General features: G+C 43.3%; 1 protein-coding gene across 2 annotated transcripts in view; it reads left to right on the plus strand.

The window, feature by feature from the left end:
- Nucleotides 1-16320: 16320 nt before the first annotated feature.
- Nucleotides 16321-23051, plus strand: part of ino80c (INO80 complex subunit C) — a 43763-nt gene continuing 37032 nt past the window's right edge. For both annotated transcript variants that reach the window (XM_084336321.1, XM_084336322.1), the window contains exon 1: nucleotides 16321-16646. In XM_084336321.1, the coding sequence (XP_084192447.1) occupies nucleotides 16341-16646 (306 nt within the window). In that variant the 5' untranslated portion in view covers nucleotides 16321-16340. The remainder of the gene's footprint in view (nucleotides 16647-23051) is intronic.

A 23051-nucleotide genomic window follows, 5' to 3' on the forward strand; every position in this document is an offset into this window, starting at 1 on the left:
AAGGAACGAGTCCATAGGAGGCTTTAGATATGTACAGTCTTTTACAGACGTGTGCACAGGGGCAGTGTTTGTTTACTTTCTTAAAGCAAATAGTGACACACTCCAGGCCACGGAAAAATTCCTGGCGGACATAGCCCCTTATGGTACAGTAAGATGTTTGAGGTCCGACAACGGGACCGAATTCAGAAACAGAGAGTTCCAATCACTGTTGAGGAAGAACAGGATAAGACACGAGACGTCATGTCCATATTCCCCACACCAGAACGGAGTGGCAGAGAGAGAATGGCGTACTCTTTTCGAGATGGCTAGGTGTAAGCTAGTAGGTAGTCACTTACCTAAGAGCCTATGGCACTATGCGGTGCAAGAAGCCGCTTACACCAGAAACAGGTGCTTCAATAAGCACACGGGCACCACCCCGTATACAGCACTGACAGGAAAGAAGTGTAATCTAGCCAGAATGCACCGATTTGGATCAGTGTGTTATGCGTACCTGCAGGACAGAGGAAAGCTCGAGTCCAGATGTGAAAAAGGACTCTTTGTAGGGCATGACAAGGGAAGCCCCACTTTCCTGGTTTATTATCCCGGTAAAGGGGTAGTGCAGAAACACAGGCTAGTCAAGTTTGTCACAAAGACAACATGTGAGGGCGAGACACAGACAGAGGAGCCAGAGCTGGACTCCAGAGTAAGGTGTGTAGAAACAGAGACACATCAGCCCAGTGTACTTAGCACAGTCGTGCAGGCAGACAGTCAGCCACCCCCAGAGGGCGATGACGAGGAGCACCCGAGGGTGACGTCAAGTGCCCCAAGCAGTGGGAGGTACCCCTCAAGGGAACACAGACCCCCAAAGTATCTGACAGACTATGCTCGGAAAGGGAGGGACGAGGAGGACAGTACACCCATCACCGTTGATTACTGCTACAGGGTAGTTAGTGGGGTACCTCAGACCTTTAAAGAGGCCATAGTGTCCCCTGAATCAAGTAAATGGGAGAGAGCGATGGATGAGGAGATGAGGTCCCTAGAGGACAACCACACCTTCACTCTAACCAAGTTACCAGAGGGCAGACAGACAGTGGGAGGAAAATGGGTGTATTCAATCAAGGAGGGTATTGAAGGCCACGATAAAGTACAAAGCAAGGTTTGTAGCTAAGGGTTACAGTCAGAGGGAGGGGATAGACTATGGTGAAACATTCTCCCCCACAGCCAATCTGACCAGTATAAGGGTAGTGGTGCAGAAAGCGGCTGAGGACAACCTAATTTTACATCAGATGGATGTGAAAACAGCCTATCTGCACGCACCCATAGATAGGGATATATACATGGAACAACCTGAGGGTTACGAAAGGAAAGGATAGAAGCTAGTGTGTAAGCTGGAAAAATCCATTTACGGCCTGAAACAGTCTGGGCGAAATTGGAACGAGATGCTTCATACATGCCTTATCAAAGATCACTTCCTACAGAACCCAGTAGACCTCTGTGTTTACTCGAGGGAGTCAAAGGAGTCGGGAAAAGTGATCATCGTCATTTGGGTAGATGATTTGATCATAGCAGCTGACAACACCAGGAGCCTAGCACAGGTGAAAGAGATGCTCTCCACCAGATTCAAAATGAAAGACCTTGGGAGGTTAAAGCATTTTCTAGGTATGGATTTTGAACAGTCTGAAAATTGTGTAAAAATATCCCAGAAGAGATATGTGGAAAAGATCCTGAAACGTTTCGACATGCAAGAATGTAGATCAAGGGAAATTAGATTTTTTTCCGCTAGGTACTTTTCGACCTGTTTGTAGACAATTTTTTCCATGACTTTCGAGATGGAGGTGAGAATAGAAACAGGGCGGTAGTTGCCTGGGTCTAATTTGCTGCCCTTTTTGTGCAGAGGGGTCACCCTCGCAATTTTGAAGTCCTTGGGGACGTGTCCCTGTTTTATGGAGAGGTTTATTATGTGTGTGATGACTGGGGTGATGGCGGCTGCTGAGTCTCTGAGGAATTTGGAGGGGATGTTGTCATGGCCAGTGGCCTTGTTAGGTTGGAGGGCGCTCAGTTTTTTGAGTACCTCATCTGTTGTTACCATTTCCAGCTTGAAGTCATCCTTGTGGACCCCTAGGTTTTTGTAGTAAGCTACTATGTGTTCTACCCCATAATGCCCTGAGTGGGAGGGTAGTTTGTTTACCAGTGTTGTGGCTATGTTTGTGAAGAAAGTGTTTAAGTAATTGGCTACATCCAGCTTGTCTGTGATGAGCGTGTTGTCCGTTTTTATGTTTATGTTTGAGAATCTGGTTTTAAGTTTTTTACTGCAGCCTAGTTGATTATTGAGTAATTTCCAAAGTTCACATGGTTTGTTTTTGTTTTTGTGGTAATATTGACGTTGAATTTCATAATTAATAGGTGTGAATAATTAGGAAACCATAACATTATGCCTTGTATACTGTTTAGCAGAAGTGGCTGCAGGGCTAAATGAGGAACGAGACGCAGGGACAGTTGAACAGACAAAGGTCACACCTACTGTGACCAGATTAGTACTGTATGGTAATATGGCCCAAAGGGTCAAAGCGTATTCACACCACCCCACCAGATGACATCATGCCAGCCCCCACCCGTGAGACAAGACCCAACAGGAACACACAGGGGATCAAGCAGGTGGGGGCAGCCGGCCCCCCCACAGAGAAACCCAGAGGTGGGGGCTGCCAGCCCCCACAGGAGATCGCCCTCAGAAGACGCCTGATTGGATCAACTGTATTAGTAAAATGTACCATTATTGGCTAGAATTTATAGTATATAAGGGGATACAAAATGGTAGTTCAGGAGCCCAGACCAAACCAACCCCAGGGGTCTGTGGCTCCACCGCTCCACCACCGAGAGACTGCTGCTGTGCTGTTTGCATTTTATGTGAGTAAATACATGGGAAACACCATTTGTTGTTTAAGTTTAGTGTAATCCTTAATATCTGAAACCAGATTTACTCATGTATAATGTGTGCAGTATGGTCAATGTATGTTCAAATTATGTTACCAAGTGACTGTTTATGTACATATTGAGGTTTGAGAATGCAAACCTGATTGTGATTTCTGTACACAGACAGCCCTGTTAATGTTTTCTGATAATCTTTTGTCCTATTCACCTTGGCCTCTGACTCTGATCAAATAAATGTTGAATTGGACTATAGTTCATGGTTTGCCTGGCTACACGTTTAATTCTTCATCTGCTTTAAGTCAGATGAAGAGATCAACAATTCTATCGATATGATCCCTTTCTCCTCCTTCCAGATAAGCAATCTCATTTGTACTGTACTACAATAACCTCAGATTATTGTAGGGTTCTGTGGGAATTTACTACAGAAATGGTGCCGTTCTTCCCACCCTGGTGTGCCCCCCCCTGAAGAGGTGCGGTGAGGTCTCTGGACCTTGCTGTGTGTTGGGGACATACGGGGAAAAGAGCTGGGGGTTGCTGCGTTTGAAGTTATAGACGAGGGGCTTGTTGTCTGAAATGGAGGAGAGGGACAGGATGAAGGTTGGTTGTGTACGCCACTTGTTGGGACCCACGGTGAATATGGCTTTTGCATGCAGGGATGGGGGAGCGGTGACTTAGGTTAGGATGTCCGGAGGTATGAGGATCGCGCTTGTTGTGCTGTGAACATGCAAACGTGGGCTTTTTATGTTTGTGTGTTTGTTCAGACACAGGAGGCTGGTCGCGGCCTATGCGGGCCACGGGGGTTGAGCCTCGTATGGAATATACTTTATGAACTATACGAGGGGGGTTGCACCAAGAAGCCTCATGGAGACATGAAGAGAAATTGGGGATTCACAGCCTATCTGTTTACGGGACAGGTTATAAGCGTCGTATGGCGACTGACTACAGGTTTTTCTGGCCAGGGAACCACGGTGGTCTTTGGCGTACGATAGGGTGGCGCTTCCTGAGTAAATACTAGAACCCTAGAAGGTATTCTCGGGAAATGGAGCGCGGTAATGAATGATAGTTTGGGTGTTCTGAATGGAAGGAGAGCTGTGTATAGAATGAGCTCTGTTGCTATTGAGAACATGCAAATCAGGTGTGGTAAGCATGAGTGGGAACCTTCGTAAAATCGGGGAAATTGCGTGTGAAGTTACAGAGGAATACGTGGTTTTTTGATATAAGCTGGGTCTAGAATAAGTTGGTTGTGAATGATATTGCAGCTATGGTTAGGCATTTATTCGTGTTCGTGCTTGAGGGGCCCAATAGGGATGGTTTACTGTCTAATCGCGTGATAGTCTGGACGTGTCCTGCAGGAACCATCCGGCCGAATTAAACGAAGGTGCGTGTTCGTGGTTAGAGCCGTGCCAAGCAGATCGTTGGGTCTTGTTTGACTTCAAGCAGAACAGGCGTGTTAGTTAACTACGTTACGCTGTGACAATAAATAGGTACTTAATAAAACAATTCGGTCGAGATGACTGATAAGTACTTAGTGGGAATTCAACGGAGCTATGGTAAGCTTAAACATTCAGTAATGATTGTATGGGGGGCTATGGCTATGGTTAGGAATGATTGGCGAAGCGTAGGAGCTTATTGTTGTATTGTTATGATATTTTAATGACCAACGAACATAGGTCTGGGGCGAGTCATACTGGTGATGGGGGCTAGCTAGCTTAGCTCTGTGGAAAAGTCTGCGGTGAAACTGGGGACGTTACGATGGCGTTATGAGAGAATTGATTAAACACTGTGGCGGCGATTGCAGGTAAGAGGCGAATCGAGGCGTAGGGTGGAGAGATTGTGGCCGTTTTGAGGGTTATTATTGATGCGGTAGCGATTGTGTATGATATTAAGAAGTCGCTGCTTGATGACGTCATGGTGTTGAAGAGAGTGTGTAACGTTCGCGGTACTATGGAGTGAGGTGGAGAGAAGGGTAGGAGAGAGGATTCGTGTTGGACTATGTGTGCGGCGTTGGTTGGTGTGAATGTTTTAAAAATTATTTTCTATAAAAGTGGTTGGTTATTTTAAGCATGTGTGAGTTGTTTAAGGTTGGATTGGTACTGAGCGGATTGCGTGGATGAACGGATCTTGAAAGGCACGGCTCCCGTGAGGGCATAGAACGTCGCATTAGAGCTGGCTAAGCTAGTTAGCTTGTGTGCCGTTGTTTTGTGGAGTTTGCGAGCGACATATGTTACATTTCGAGTTTTGAGAATGATGTTTGGGAAGGGTTAGAGAACGTGGTTGATGTCGTGGTGGTGTGTTATGTTGGAACAAGGCGTTTATGATATTAGTTATGCTTTGCCGTAATACATCGTCCGGGGAGCAACGTTGGCCACTGCGCATGCGCGGTACAACGTGGATTGGGTCTAATTCATTCGTGGTAGTTCGCTCAGGGGCCAGGGGTAACGGGTAAGGGTATATTCTGCATTTTGTAAAATGGTTGTGTTTGTATATTGTGCATTCTAGTGGACATTCTGCATTTTGTAAGTGGTTGTGCTTGTATGTTGTGTATTGTGCATTCTGTGTAATTGTAGACAATGTTCTGGGAGTGGGTATTACTGCAAATTGTGTGGGGGTAACATGTGATAGGGACAGGCGGTTAAAATAGGATTAGATGGATTTAAAATACATGCCCCTTAACTTACACTGGGATTCATGAACCAGATACACATTGGACTTGTAAACTAGGCAATATTATGTTACACAAGTGTATAGTCTTGACATAGTGGGGTTTGAGAGAAGCTACAGGCTGAGTTGGGAAAGCGCTCTACACTGAAAAAGACATATTGTTTGCATTATATTTAATTAATACATCTACATTAGAATCATATGTCACATATGTACGGAGTTAACGTTCCCGGAAAATCCTGTATACAATTTTTTAGTCTTAGCATGTTGGAACTAACCACTAATGATGTTTTATTGCTAAAGGGTGGCTTTTGGTAAAAATGCTTATATTTATAATATGCATGAATATTGTTTTGTAAAGGATGTGATTTTTAGATTTGTTTAGAGTGCAATTGTTCTGAGATAAATGAGGTTGTGTTTATGCTTGTTTTAGATTGTTAAATCTTTAATACACTGTTAATATGGTTAGGACATTTAATGCTTGATACAAGCCTCTGAATCATAGGGAATTATAATTTATTGATGGAGGCTTGCTGTGTTGGAATACACTTTTATTGCTGCAATGACAAATTTTGATATGATTGTGTTTACAGTGATTGAAATGATTGTTTTTATTCCGTGGTTATCTGTACTTAGGACACTGTCTGTGACTAGGTGAAATTGCAAATATGTGCTACTTAACCTCTGGGGGGAAGGGATTTAGCCTCCCCTGGTGGCAGTAGGAATGTGTGTTTTGTTCAAACCTGGGGGGGCGGCTTGCCCCCAGGGTGAGGTGTATGAAATGATTAACCTTTTGATGAAGTTGCAGGGGGCCTGCATATGGTGGTAGCGCCTGTTATTAGATGCAACAGGAAAGAGGTCACAGGTGGAGATAAGAGAGAACAGTCAAAGTGAGATAACAGATGGAGTTATTTTAGAGCAGAGGACAGGAAGTGGGGGTAATGGGCCAGGGGGCCAGGAAGTGACAGGAAGGTGAGACAGGGGAAGGTTTGTCAGGGAACAGCTGGGTGAGTGAGTGAGACAATCAGGAAAGTAGGCATTCATTTGGGGTTATGACTTATGAATGTTAACTGTTTTGATAAGGGAATATTTGGGTCTGTCTGTGCACTGGAAGGCATGGATAGGTCTGAATTAAAGATGGATTCCAGTCCGTCTTTGAAGTGAGAGTAGAGGAGCTGATGTGAGGAGAGGCTGTAGTAGCCTGAGGTTGAGAGCAGAAAGGTTGAGAGCAGAAAAGTTAAGAGCAGGAAAGGGAGAAACAAACTAACATTGTTTGTCTGTCTGTGGTTGATTAAAGAGTGTATGAGAGAGAGTTTAAAAGTATTTGTTTATGATATGTGTAGTCTGTTTTTGTCTATGTCCTTTTGATTTCAGTGAATGATTGAGCTGTTGATGACATCGTAAACCGATTCTGTTATCTAGTTAAGGCCTAACAATAGACAGGATGTTAGATCTTGTGTCGGGATCAGATGTCAGCTGGGTGAGCCAGCAGACCACTTTTAGTATAAGTCATATCTAGGTAAAATAAAACAATAATGACGTTAATGAGTAGTAGGGCTGTTATCCTGTCTATCAGAATAAGAAGCGTATCAAACCACTTGGGTTATACCACAAATAGACCTGGGAATTATTGTCGCTTATCATTTGTTTCATATCATTTGTTTTACTGAAGGAGTTTATTTTATTACTTTCATTTTGATTTGATTTCTTTTGAATGTTTTGTATGGATGAGGTATTGAATTTAAATTTTTAGATTTCTTTTCTATTTTTAATCTATGATTGTGTGGCCTGAATGGGTGTGAATGGAGCCTGTAGGGGGTGACTGTGCTGGCTTGAAAGGTGTCAAAATCACAATGATAGGTGTGATGAGGTTTAGATGTAGGGTTTTAGGTTTCTTTTCTTTTCTTTTTAGATAACCATTGAGGTGGTCTACATGTGAGGTCTGTTGGAATGTTTTTTTTTGATTATTTGCCTTTTGTTTCTTATTTCTCTGTCATGGTCTGAGTGAGTGGAGAAAGCTGGAGGAAGTGGCGTCGAAACGTCAACAGAGTGTCGACAAGAGCTAAGTATCACGTTTGCATAATGATTAACATTTGGCTTCTCTTGAGAATATTTGACATATTATGTAAAGAAAATTTGTTTTGTGTTTTGTTCCCTCGCAGTTTCAGTCGAGGGGGGAGGGCGGACCGTCACAGGTAGAGGGATCATGGAAGATGTGTAGGAATACATTTCATTAGATTATGACACAATGGTGTGAACCCGTTCAGTCATTTCCTGTGGGAGATTGTTGGATTGTGAAGAGAGGTCGCTTGTGGACGCTGGCCCCTCCTTCAAAATAGCCCCGAGAACAGCGGCCGGAGGTTTGGGACAAACCGCCAGGCTGACAGAGTCGTCTGTAGATCCAAGGAAATACAGTCATGGGTCAAAATATGACGAGGTCGCAGGCCTACGAACAGTGGCCAGCATGGGGTGGAGGGGGGCGAAAACGGTCAGAGACTGTGCAAGGAGTTGAGCAAGGGCCTCTGTGGGAAAGCGTGATTGATTGGTATGTTGAACGGGAGGTGACTGAACGGTAACAACTGGTATAGATTATGACACAACGCAGGAGTACTAAACACATGCACATAGGTAGAATATTAGGTGTAGATTATGGCCAAAATGAGGTGGTGAAATTTTTTTTTTCCTTGTGTGATGCTCCGCCTTCCCTGCCCGACTCTGCGCCGAGGTGGTAGGTATTGTGTCCATGGTATGTTCATAAAGGGGGGAGAGGTGAGAAGACCAACTGAGTTGATTATGCAGATGTGATTGTGCTGTCTTGGAAAAGGAATTAACAAGAGAAAAAAGCAAAATGTATGTAAAAATGAATACTAATTTCTGTGTCATCCTCAGATCTTATGAAAGAATGTGGAATCAAAAGTGCTGTAACTTAAGAAAAATGGGTTTTTAAAAATTGTGTTTTATTTATAGGTATAATGATTAGATTAAATTGTTTTATTGTTTTCAACAAGCCCAAAAGTTGTTGTTTAAAAAGTAGGCCTCTGGCTAGGAGCCTTGAGGAGCAAAAGCTAATTGATGATATGTACCAAAGAAAAAAGGAAAAAGAAAAAATAGCGAAAATTTGAAAAAATGAATTTTAATTTTGGAAAAAATGAATTTTATTATTTAAATGTATGGTTAGTATGTATAGAAAATCAAGTCAATATATCATATGTGACGATAAGAATCGTCAAAGTAGGGAATGTGGTAATATTGACGTTGAATTTCATAATTAATAGGTGTGAATAATTAGGAAACCATAACATTATGCCTTGTATACTGTTTAGCAGAAGTGGCTGCAGGGCTAAATGAGGAACGAGACGCAGGGACAGTTGAACAGACAAAGGTCACACCTACTGTGACCAGATTAGTACTGTATGGTAATATGGCCCAAAGGGTCAAAGCGTATTCACACCACCCCACCAGATGACATCATGCCAGCCCCCACCCGTGAGACAAGACCCAACAGGAACACACAGGGGATCAAGCAGGTGGGGGCAGCCGGCCCCCCCACAGAGAAACCCAGAGGTGGGGGCTGCCAGCCCCCACAGGAGATCGCCCTCAGAAGACGCCTGATTGGATCAACTGTATTAGGAAAATGTACCATTATTGGCTAGAATTTATAGTATATAAGGGGATACAAAATGGTAGTTCAGGAGCCCAGACCAAACCAACCCCAGGGGTCTGTGGCTCCACCGCTCCACCACCGAGAGACTGCTGCTGTGCTGTTTGCATTTTATGTGAGTAAATACATGGGAAACACCATTTGTTGTTTAAGTTTAGTGTAATCCTTAATATCTGAAACCAGATTTACTCATGTATAATGTGTGCAGTATGGTCAATGTATGTTCAAATTATGTTACCAAGTGACTGTTTATGTACATATTGAGGTTTGAGAATGCAAACCTGATTGTGATTTCTGTACACAGACAGCCCTGTTAATGTTTTCTGATAATCTTTTGTCCTATTCACCTTGGCCTCTGACTCTGATCAAATAAATGTTGAATTGGACTATAGTTCATGGTTTGCCTGGCTACACGTTTAATTCTTCATCTGCTTTAAGTCAGATGAAGAGATCAACAATTCTATCGATATGATCCCTTTCTCCTCCTTCCAGATAAGCAATCTCATTTGTACTGTACTACAATAACCTCAGATTATTGTAGGGTTCTGTGGGAATTTACTACATTTTCCTCAGTTTTGTCATTGATGAAATTCTTTTTTGCAGTTTTGATCATGGAGTTTATGTCGTTTCTTAGTCTGTTTCTTTCCAGTTTCAGTTCAGTCACGTGGGCTTGGAGTTCACTGCTTGTGCTTTTGGTAAGCTTTGACCTTAACCAACTTCGAAAGAGCGCCTAAGCTTAACCAGTGTAGAAACTTGCGGTCCCACGATTGGCGCACATGTCACATGACCAGAAATGTGCGTGGCCAATCAAAGACGCGGAAACAAACATTTGTTGTCGAAAGTATTCAGGCGTCCCAGCCTCACACAGAGTACAAGCCCTGAAGCCCCGCACGCGTGAACACTTTCGGCAACCAACATGTACTTCCGCGTTTCTCTGATTGGCCAGCGATCGGCCAGCCCTCTACGCCCTACGCCGGTAACGCGTGCATGCGCATTTCGTAATTGTCTCCCTGTGTACAGCTGAGAGCTCCAGCATAGCTTTGTACGTGAGCTAGGCACAAGCCAGAGTAAACACAGTTTTCATTCAATCAATAATAACATTAACAAGACTCTCATTGTGTCTATTCTGCTAACACTACCTCTCATTGCTTTAACGTTACCTAGGCTCTCGTGTCTATCTGCTAACGTTAGCATTAAGCTAACAAGCTGGGGCCGCTGGTGTACAGCTGAGAGCTCCAGCATAGCTAACTTATGTCCGCGAGCTAGGCGCAAGCCAGAGTAAAACAGTTTTCATTCAATCAATCAATCAATCAATCAATAATAACATTAACGAGACTCTCGTTGTGTCTATTCTGCTAACACTACCTCTCATTGCTTTAACGTTACCTAGGCTCTCGTGTCTATCTGCTAACGTTAACGTTAGCATTAAGCTAACAAGCTGGGGCCGCTGGTGTACAGCTGAGAGCTCCAGCATAGCTAACTTATGTCCGTGAGCTAGGCGCAAGCCAGAGTAAAACACAGTTTTCATTCAATCAATAATAACATTAACGAGACTCTCGTTGTGTCTATTCTGCTAACGCTACCTCTCATTGCTTTAACGTTACCTAGGCTCTCGTGTCTATCTGCTAACGTTAGCATTAAGCTAACAAGCTGTAACGGCACCAGTCTAGCACAACATTAGCACCTAACCTAACAACAACAACAACAAGCTTAACAAGTCAGCGATCTTTTTGTGAAACTAAACTCTCCGCTCGGTGGCAAATTGTGTTGATGTCGGTTTTGTTTCATCAATAAATGAGGCAGAATACACAGTGACTGTATCCTTTTTTGTTTATTGCACTTGTTCCTGCTGCAAATGAAATCCTACTATGCAAGATTAAAGATGGCGGCTTTCTGTTTTTCTGGAGAGCCTCCAATGAGTGACGCGTCTCTTTTCTGACCAATCAGTGGTCTGCAGTGTTTCACGTGACTCATGAGTGGGTAAACGAGTGTAGAGTGGCTGGTATTCACGAAGGAGAGCGCTGGCCAACGCTGGCCAATCAGAGAAACGTGGAAGTACATGTTGGTTGCCCAAAGTGTTCACGCGTGTAACGGATGTTCTGTGTGTAGGTCTGGCTAACACACGTGCTGTCTGCGTTGTGTTCTGGGGACTTCAAACGCCACAGGAAAGGAGGAGACGATTCTACTGTTGGCACATTTATTGCTGCTTCACCTGTACACAATGAATAGCAAAAGTACCACAAAAGAAGGCATTATATTTGTTTCCAGTCCCGACAGTCAATCTCTCAGATTGAGCGCCTCGCGCGAAGTGACTAGTGACGTCACTACATGAACGTGGCCTAGCCACGTTTCAACACAGTACTTTGCATAGCATGAATTGCATTGAATATAAATGTATAAAGTGTGCAAAGTGAATACATAAACATAAAAGAAACAATTGAGAATACACATACCTGTACACAATGAATAGCAAAAGTACCACAAAAGAAGGCATTATATTCGTTTCCAGTCCCGACAGTCAATCTGTCGACAAAGAATCATAATGACTAACTGCATTTGACGGCAAATTTCACCGACCAACCATTCAATTGTGCATAGAATTGACCCAAACATTTGTAACAACAATACTGAGTCAACATTACTCAATTACTAACATAGAATTCGTTATCTGAATATTTACAACATGGGAGTCAATAACGTATACCTCTCAGATTGAGCGCCTCGCGCGAAGTGACTAGAACCGGAAAAGTACTCGCTAGACAATGAACTGGCTTACTGAACCGGAAGCACAGCTCTTGACCGTGAACTCTTAAAGTGACGATTCATATAAAAGTGTCTTTGGTATACAGAAATAATAAACAATTGTAAACATAGGATTTTGGTGACATTTCAATCCTTAATAATAATAATAAAACAATGTTCATTTGACACTTGTTACATTCACCCCTCCTGAAATTTCACCAACATCCTGTGTCAGCAGAGCAAGAGAGAAATAAAAAGAGAAAAAAATAAAAATAGATAGTCTACCACTAACCTAGACCTGGCACAAGAGAAAAGGACCTAGTCCCCCAGTCGACTCAAAAGTCACCCCCCATAAGAGGTTCAGGGAATAAAAAAGATTGATCAAGCCTCAGAATTCCCTTAGACCAGCACGACGCCTGATACGCCACACCATTCTTGGCACTTATTAAAGAAATGATAGACACCCACTAACAAAAAAAATCTAACCGGGTCTCTAGTGCTCCAGGCTCTAGCTCCATCCCTCACACTCGTTCCTGAGCTATCACTCCTGTAATAGGAGGTATCTAGCATCTGAGTGTATCGAGAAGAAACAGAAATCCCCCACTAACACCCACTGGCTTCAAAAAAAATTTACTGGGTCTCTAGTGCTCCAGGCTCTAGCTCCATCCCTCACACTCGTTCCTGAGCTATCACTCCTGTAATAGAAGGTCTCTAGCATCTGAGTGTATCGAGAAGAAACAGAAATCCCCCACTAACACCCACTGGCTTAAAAAAAATAAAAAATAATCCTGCATCACGAATGTAGAGTGCGGTACAAATTGAATCCATTATTATATTATTATCACAAAGTAACCTGCATCCTCACCGTCACCTAAGTATGTCCCCCCCTCTGCCATGCTCCTAACCCTCAAGAGACCTAATACTGTCTGTGCTCCTGCTAGACTGCAGCTTAGCTGTGATGGACCCACCAATCTTTTTTGCCAGCTGTGATGAGTGCACTTAACTCTGGCTGTTCACCTGTTAGCCGCTCATTAACTGGTGGTAGACTTGGCCTGGCACGATCTACATACCTTGTGGAGGTAAGCTGTGGAGTGTCAAATGTGACTGGATCTGGTCCTGGTGCTTCTGTCTCTGAGAGCCGATTGTAAAATCCCCCTCCCACACCCAATTCTATATCCACAACCACATCTGTATTACCCCTCTCCCCTAAGTATGTCCCACCCTCTGCCATGGTCCTACTTTCACACAGGCTTAATAGAAAAAAAAATAACCTGTTCACTAAATACTGTAGAAAAAAATGAAAATAAAAAATGAATAGGAATGAAATAATTACATAAGAAATTGACCAATCAGATCAATGAATGAATGAATGAATGAATGAATGAATGAATGAATGAATGAAAACTTTATTTAACAGATTGCAGAATGGGTACAATACAGTACGGCTAAATACACACAATTGTTAAGGGGATGCAGACCAGAGAAAGACGTTTGTCTTGTTTACATCTGGGTCCCCCATTTTCAATTCATATTGACATTTATGACATACTCAACATACATGACATTTATGGGACATACAGTTATTTAGTACTGATACATTTGTGACATATACGGTATTCAAATATACAGTACTGTTACCCATAGATCCTGACAGAGTATATACATATGATGGGGAGGGGACTGTACATTAGGAGGGGGTGGGCGGGAGAGAAATATACATACGGTGGTGAGGGGACTGTACATTAGGAGGGGGTGGGTGGGCGGGAGAGAAATATACATACGGTGGGGAGGGGACTGTCTATTAGGTGGGGGTGGGGGGGGTTTGGACATTTATGGTGGCCAGTTTCGAATTGCAGCCTCCCGTAGGTGCTCTGGTGTTGTGGTCGTGGTATTCACTGACCTTTGGGAAGTATTTTGACATGTACATGGGTACCCCCCAATAACCCCCTATATATTATATATACAATCAATACCTAAATGTCTTCTGCACATTCACTGGCAACATCATCATGACTTTTTTTTTTCCACAATTTCATTGTCCTTGTTCACAATTTAATTGTCCTTGTTCACAATTTAATTGTCCTTGTTCACAATTTACTTGTCCTTGTTCACAATTGAATTGTCCTTGTTCACAATTGAATTGTCCTTGTTCACAATTTAATTGTCCTTGTTCACAATTTACTTGTCCTTGTTCACAATTTAATTGTCCTTGTTCACAATTTACAAAACAGCGGACTGTCCACCGAATTCCAGGGTCATTCACTGTCTATTGACATACCTGAATCCAGTCCATGGGGACACCTGTGTGAAGAGTTTATCACCGGCCACTAGAGGGCAGCGTCTCACCAATGATGAGGGCAATTGTTGACTGTGGACCTGCGCAGCTCCCCTGGCGAACAATCTGTTGTCGTTTTTTCTTCTTCTTTTCTTTATGAATGAAATGTGGATGAGAGCCTTGACATTAAGTGATGCAGATACGGCTGTGGGGGTGCTAGAGACATGATCGAATAAACTTGTATGCGCCTGAGTCTCCTGAACACGGCGCAAGACATTCCTAATCGATCAGAACTAAATTGACAGCGAAAAATACAGTTTTTAAGCATCGATTCCCCATGCACATGCGCAGATTGGCCACGGAGTGTGACGCAACGCACATCCACCCTGGAATGTTCCATTAGAGGGGGTGTTGTGTTGTGAGAATGTGAGCGGCAATCGGAGCATCAACTACTAACAACAGAACAACAAGCAGCCATGCCTAAAAGTTGCTGTGTTGTTAATTGTTCTGCCAACATTCATTCATTGTTGTTCTGTTGTTAGTAGTTGATGCTCCGATTGCCGCTCACATTCTCACAACACAACACCCCCTCTAATGGAACATTCCAGGGTGGATGTGCGTTGCGTCACACTCCGTGGCCAATCTGCCAATTGATGCTTACAAACGGTCTTTTTCGCTGCCAATTTAGTTCTGATCGATTAGGAATGTCTCGCGCCGTGTTCAGGAGATTCAGGCGCATACAAGTCTATTCGATCATGTCTCTAGCACCCCCACAGCCGTATCTGCAATCACTTAATGTCAAGGCTCTCATCCACATTAATTTGGCCAATGTGTCTTACTAATAATAACTAATTCCTTGGTCAATAGAAGTCTCTGTGATACTTTCTGAATATGATTTGGGAACATCAAATGGGCAGGCCGCGAAATAACAATGTTACAATGTACAGTTTCTGACAGCTGGCTGTGTTGTGAAATGTGCATAACGTTATGAATAAACCGCGAAGTCACGCGAAATAACGTTATAAGCGAATCTGGTAGTACATTTCCAATCAGAGAGGGGCTTCGCTCAACCAATCAGAGAGGGGTCTGCAGAAATGGAGATTGATTGATTGATTGATTGATTGAAAAGTTTATTAACAGATTGCAGAATGGGTACAGTACAGTACAGCTCAATACATACAATTGTTAAGAGGATGCAGACCTGAGAAAGACTTTCGTCTTGTTTCCATCAGGGTCCCCCATTTTCAATTCATCATATGACACACATGACATACAGATAGACAGTACTGCTACATCTATACATTTATGACATACCAGATTTTCAAATACAGTACTGTTTGTGATACTAAAAAAATCCAGAAGAAGAGTATATACATTTGACATAGAAACTGTGCATTGGGGGAGGTTGGGTAGGTGGGGTGGGGCTGTACATTGGAGTGGGGGGGGGGGGGAGGGGGGGGTTGAGTAGGTGGGGGGTAGCTCAACCAATCAGAGAGGGGTCTGCAGAAATGCGGCTACGAATTGTAGAGACGCGGTCTATGCACGGCGTTACGGTTTCACATCCGGGTGAAACGAGGTCAAGCAATGTTTAGAATCATAGATATATATAGAACACTAGATAGCTTGCCCGCGCTGCCGGCCAATGGAGAGCGACATCACTGAACCGCCGCCATCTTGGGAGAGTCAGCCTTGAGTGAGAGTGAGTGAGCTGCACAGACAAAAATACTCATAACTCGCTGAAATATTGACGGATTTACAAACGGTTTGGTTTGCTATAAACATCAAATATGTAGTTATGATACTGCATACTTATATATATATATATATTTTTTTTTTTAAAGATGTTTTTTTTTTTTACAAACTGCTTGAATCATAGCCACGTTAATAATGCTTGTAATAAACCAAACCGTTTGTAAATCTGTCAATATTTCAGCGAGTTATGAGTATTTTTGTCTGTGCAGCTCACTAACTCTCACTCAAGGCTGACTCTCCCAAGATGGCGGCGGTTCGGTGACGCTGGTGACTCCGCCTTAAGCTATCTAGTGTTCTATAGATATCTATGTTTAGAATCGCTGTCGCGGAAGGTAACTTTCCATGCTAAGAACAACCGGTGTTTTGAGTAGTTTTCTACGGTTTTTACAACAAATGGCATCTCAGATTCCCGTTCCTGGTGCACCCACCGGGACAGGTTCCGTGACGGCCCAGACAACAGCTAGAACAGGAGCAACTACCGTTACTAACGTTAGCGCCGCAGCGCTGCAGGGGAAGAAGCGCCCGGTTAGTCCAGCAGGCTCTGCCGTACAGCCAGTCGGTGGCTGCAACAAAAACATCACTATCATCAACAACAACAACAAAAAGAAGAAAGGACAGGTTGTTGCTGCAACTCCAATACAAGCACCGGTAATTATAGCACACGTTAGCTAACACCTAGCCCCTCACGAAAGGGGCTATGTATCCCATGTGTTTGGCTTATTATTTTGGTCTCTTTCTGTCATGAAAAAAAAAAGTCATAATGTAACTGTAGACACCCAAAGGGCTTTATGCATGGCAAACTAACTTCATTTAAGTTACTTTATATTGTCAATTTACACTAGGCAATTGAAATGTAATCGCGACAACCCACGCATTCGATTCGGTGTAGATACGTTGAAATATCCGCAAATTGCAAGAATATTCGAGCCAAACATTGGTGACAAGGCGACATCAATTCTCGTGACAGTCAACGTTGAGGAAATGCTTGTTGTGGAATCACCTTCTGAGGAGGTGCTTGGGAAGGACAAAGAAAAACAAACCATGGGTCACTGATGACATCCTTGATGCCTTATGTTGACCCAGACGCAGCAAAGCAGTATATCTGAATAAAACATGAAAGTGTAACAGTAGTACAGTATCTGTATGTCGTGTCATGTCATAAATGTTATGATGAATAGAAAATGGGGGTCCCTGATGTAAACAAGACGAAAGTCTTTCTCTGGTCTGCATCCCCTTAACAATTTTGTGTATTGAGCCGTACTGTTAGTGTATTGTACCCGTTCTGCAATCTTTTAATAAAAATGTCAATCAATCAAAAAGATGAAGAAAACTACAGAGCAGTGTGAAAATGTAGATGCAGGGATGTGAAAGGGCAACAGCAAAGGCTGCAAAGCAGCTTATGCCACACCGAAAAAGCCGGGATTGTGCCTGTTCCCACAGCCCTATGGTCCCACATTTCCTTTTTGCATACATTTTTCTCTGATTTGACCCCCCTTTCTCTTAATTTGGTAGCCAATTACACCCAGCCTATTATCCAATTGTCCTCTGGTAGTAGAGGGTTCGTCCAGGAACATAGGTCTGTGGGACCATTGGGCTGTGGGAACATAGGGCCTAATTTTAAGAATAATCTATTCTTAGAAACGTGGGAACATAGGGCCTAATTTTGAGTGGAAGAAAATCTTAGAAATGTGGGAACAAAGGGCTGTGGGACCATTGGGAACATAGGGCTGACCCCAAAAAGCCAACAAGAATGCAGCTACAATAATTGGAAGTCAAGGAAAACTCTACTAACTGAAAAGACAGCAGTAATCAGAAGATGGACCGAATACTGCCAAGAAATACTGCCTAAAAAGGTCCTCTTGAATGGTGTACTGTGAACCTTTCAAGACAACCATCTTGGTTCATCAAAGGTGTCTTGTCTTGTCTCCCCGGTTCTATTCAATATCTTAGTTCCTAGAAAACATCACGCAGGAGACACTACAATACATCCATACCTCTATATCCATTGGAGGAAGACCCATATGCAACCACCATTTCACTGACGACATTGACCTTGTGGGAAACTGCTAAATAGAACTCCAGGAACTTCACCAGGCTGGAGAAGGCAGCTGGAGCGTATGGAGTGAAAATGAGCGCAGGGGGAAAAAGAAGCAAGATTCTAGTCAACAGCCACAGCCAACAAACTGGAGAAGAGGAACCACTTGCGCAGCAAATGTACCTGGTACAGAGACGTCTCACAAAACTAGGGCTGCAACAACTAATCGATAATTTTTTTTTTTATAAATGTTGCCTATTTTTTATACACTTTCACTTACATGCAGTCATTTAGCTGATGCTTTTATCCGAAGCGACTTACAAGTTCTGTACAAGTTATAATGGATTAGTTGAGTCTATGTTATGATGCACCTCCATGGCCTGTTGTTGAAGCCATTTAATGTAGGCTTTATGTTTTTCTTTATTATTATTTATACCATTCAGCTCCTTTAAAACTGAAACTCGATGTATAGCATACATTTATGCTATAAAAAAACCTGTCCTTTTGTTTGAAATCGAACAAAATGAGGAATAACGTTTGTTTTTTACCTACAATGTATTTATATGCGATTAATCGAAGTGATAATCGACAGATTAATCGACTATGAAAATAGTTGCTGCCCTACACAACACACCGCCCTGTCAAAGACCATCCTACAGGGGGCAGTAGAAGGAGCAGACAGAAAAGATCCTGGCTAGACAACATCAAGAAGTAGCTTCTCAGCCCTAATACATACAGCAGAAGATGGACAGCTGTGGAGATCCCGGGCTGCCCAGCATCCATCAGGACACGTGTCACGGACAAGAAAGTGTCATTTGTATTTCTGTATATCCCTCCCAGATACACTTCGTCCCCCACATATGAATTCCTTGAGAATGGTAAATGGCTGCTTTTTTATATAGCGCTTTTATCCAAAGCGCTTTACAATTTGTTACTCACATTTGACCCATTCATTCACACATTCACTCACACATTCACACACAGACGGCGGAGGCAACCATGCAAGATGCCAACCTGCTCATCGGGAGCAATTAGGGGTTAAGTGTCTTGCTCAAGGACACATCGACACACTGCCCGGGAGGAGCGGGAATCGAACCGGGAACCTCCGGATTGCCAGACGACTGCTCTACCTCCTGAGCCACTACCTCCTGAGCCACTACCTCCTGAGCCACTACCTCCTGAGCCACTACCTCCTGAGCCACTGACGCCCCCATGAGAAAGGTCGGAGCGCAGGGTCACCCGCAGTGCAGAACCCCCAGACCAGTGTGGTGTTCACTGCCTTGCTCGAGGGCACTTTGTATTATGTATTATATTTGAGCACTTTGAGATTTTCACAAATATAAAGTGCGGTACAAATTGAATTTATTATTATTATTATTACAAGCCCACTCTCCAGATGCCAACTCACAGCTGGAATAGGCTTGAACCGGCAGCCCTCTGGTTACTGGTCGGCCTCTTAACCTCTAGGCCAGTAGGGTTGGGCATCGTTTGGATTTGAACGATTCCGGTGCCGATTCTCCATTTCGATTCCTGTTCTAACCGATTCCGATTCTTTGAGGTGCAGGTCAAAACAGGTCACAGCTTATTTCGCAGGAGATTTTTTTTTTGTTGAAAAATCTTAAATTTTTTTCATACTATTCACATGTCAGTTGACTTGATACAGTTTAATTTGGTTGCTGTACTGTAACTAGGGTATTAATTAACAAAGTTAAAAAATCCAGAACCGGAAGTTAGGAACCGGTTCCTATTAGAACCGGTTTTCGGTGCCCAACCCTATAGGCCAGGGGTTCTCAAACGTTTTTATACCACAACCCCATAAAAAAAAATTGGCGACCCCACACTTAACTCATTCAGCGCCAGTCACGATGATAGTCGGGTTAACTCGCCATCGCTTGAGCACCAGACCCGAGTATAGTCGGGTTTTAATCGTTATTTCTTTTATTAGCGATATCTATTCATTTTCATCCATCCAGCCTGATGTTATCGTTGGGAATGGGTCTGAGCTCGCAAAAGGGCAAATACCGCCGCCTACGCCTTCCAGTTGGTATTGCACCCCATTGGGAATGGTCTAGTTTATTTTCTGGGACGATTCAAGCCGTGCGGGCGGGGTTTAAATACTCAGGCGAGGTAACCTGTTTCATACATACATCTGCGAGGCTGCCCCCCCTCCCCCCTCAATATGCAATGCTGTTGCCCTGCGGTCCAATGCTCTTTTCATGTATGCACGAGGAAGGATAATAATGATAATCTACACACAGCACACATGCACACAGCAGCATCACACCTGGACAAGAGGAAGGGGAACTATGTGAGAATGCTATTCATCGACTACAGCTCGGCATTCAATACCATAGTCCCCTCCAAACTCATAGCCAAGCTCAGGGACCTGGGCTTGAACTATGACCTCTGCCATTGGGTCTTGGACTTCCTGACGGGCAGACCCCAGGTGGTGAGAGCAGGCAACTGCACCTCCTCATCCATCACCCTCAACATAGGGGCCCCCCAGGGCTGTGTTCTGAGTCCCCTCCTCTACTCCCTGTACACACACGACTGTGTGGCTCAGCGGAGTAGCAACACAATCATCAAATTTGCTGACGACACAGTAGTGGTGGGCCTGATCTCTGCAAACGACGAGAGGGCCTACCTGGAAGAGGTCAAGGTCCTGGCGGGATGGTGCCAGGAAAACAGCCTCTCCCTGAACGTCAGCAAAACAAAGGAGATGATTGTGGACTTCAGGAGGACGGGGGTCAAGGACTACAGCCCCCTCAGCATCGACGGGGCACCGGTTGAGAGAGTGAACAGCTTTAAGTACCTCGGAGCCCACATATCCGAGGACTTGACATGGACCACACACATTGACAGTGTTGTGAAGAAGGCATGACAATGCCTCTACTTCCTCAGGCGCCTAAGGAAGTTCCAAGTCAGTCAGAAGATCCTTAAGAACTTCTACTCATGTACAATAGAGAGCATCCTGACTGGCAACATCACCTCCTGGTTTGGGAATAGCACTGCACAAGACCGAAGCAGACTACAAAGAGTGACACGTTCAGCCGAACGCACAATTGGAGGGGGGCTCCCCACCCTCCAGAACATTTACAACAAGCGGTGCAGGGGCAAGGCTAAGAGAATCATTAAGGACTCCAGCCACCCGAACAACTGCCTCTTTGAACTGCTGCGGTCAGGCAAGCGATACCGGAGTCTCAAGGCGAGCACAGAAAGACTCAGAAGAAGCTTCTATCCCCAGGCCATCAGGCTGCTCAACGAAAAATGAACACTACACAACAACCATCAAACGCACATAGCACACACATCTACACGCACACACTCACTTTAAACAAACACACTGTAGCACCCACTCCCCACACTTTATATTTATTGATAAAGGATTTGCACTACAACTCGTACACCTTACTGTGAATTGTACCTAAATTGTACCTCATCCCATTTCTGCTTTGCACTATATAATATTGTATATTAGTACACTGCATACTATATTGTATATTATATGGTAACTCAGTTACGTCTATTCTGCATCGAACATTGTACATATGTCTATACTGAACATTGTGACCTCATTTTCTACTTCTAATTTACATGCTATACTATGTTATTTGATACTTATCTTGTCTAGCACAGTCTCTGGAGCGTAACAGTAAGAAGCATTTTGTATAAATTATTCTGTATGACAACTGTTAAAGAAACTTGAAACTACCGTTGATTTCAGGAAGATACGATAATCAGGTGAAAAATTACAACGTGTTTAGTGTGTTCCACTAAAACGCTACTATCCGTCTTTATCTGGAATTACTCTGAGGCACCCAAAGTTATACTCATATTCTAGGGATGTTCGATATTGGCTTTTTTACCTATACCGATATTGTCCAACTCTTAATTTCCGATACCGATATCAACCGATACCGATATATGCAGGGTTTCCCCCTCCAAAAAATGGAATAATTTCAGGTAATTAATATTGCATATCTCTTGTCGTGGAATTAACACAACATTATGCATACTTTTGACAATAAATAAAATCAGAATTTGTTCTTACTTGCTTGCCTGGGTAAATAAAGGTTAAATAAATGTAAAAAAAAGAAATAATAATAAAATCTTGTTTGTTTTGAAAACCGATAATTTCCGATATCAAATTTTAACCCTTTAATCGCCAAGGACGCCGTTACACGTCATTGCTCGCCTTGCTTAATCTGTCAATGACGCCGTAACACGTCATTGAGATCAATATTTCAAAAATCTGTGATGGCAATCATATTTCTCCCGCGGAGACTTGAGATCTACTGTTGATCCCCTTTCAACTCTCCAACGGTTCAAGAGCGTCATCTGGTGGCCGATCGGCGGATCGCCCAAACGGCAAACCGGAAACGGAAATTGGTGCTCATCCAAATTCGGTCCGACCACTCGCTATAGCTCCCGGGACTCGAGCTCGACACAATGGATAACGATCCGTTACCAATAACTTGATAAACAACATGATTTGGACATATATACTATTATACAACCTGGAGATGGATCGCATATTTCAACATCCCATAATAGCAATCTTTTTGCTCCACACTCATCGCCCAACGGCCCGATGAGACTGGGGTAAGTTTCAGCGTTTATTATTACCGTGTTCGATACAAACTGATCTGATGATCATATCACCCACACTACATGAATCATCTAACGTTGGCCACGGAATTATAAACGACCCCCCCCCCCCCCCCATCCGGTCAACATCAGATGATCAGTAGTAACTTCTAGAAGCACGTACATTTGAAATTTATCTGGTGCCGATCGCTATCAAACTGTATTTGATCATCAATATAATGCATTTAGGGCTATAAATCACGTTCTGCAGAATGCTGCAGAAAACGACAAAAACATACTTATACTTTAGACCGTATTTTAGTATGAATATGTGAATGAAAAAGTAGAACGTTGCTACATCCTAAACGATAGATAATTGACGTTGAATGGGCCATAGTAATAATAATAATAATAATAGATTTCATTTGTAA

This window comes from Notolepis coatsorum (assembly GCF_963971535.1).
Source record: "Notolepis coatsorum genome assembly, chromosome: 19".
NCBI classification, from domain to species: domain Eukaryota; kingdom Metazoa; phylum Chordata; class Actinopteri; order Aulopiformes; family Paralepididae; genus Notolepis; species Notolepis coatsorum.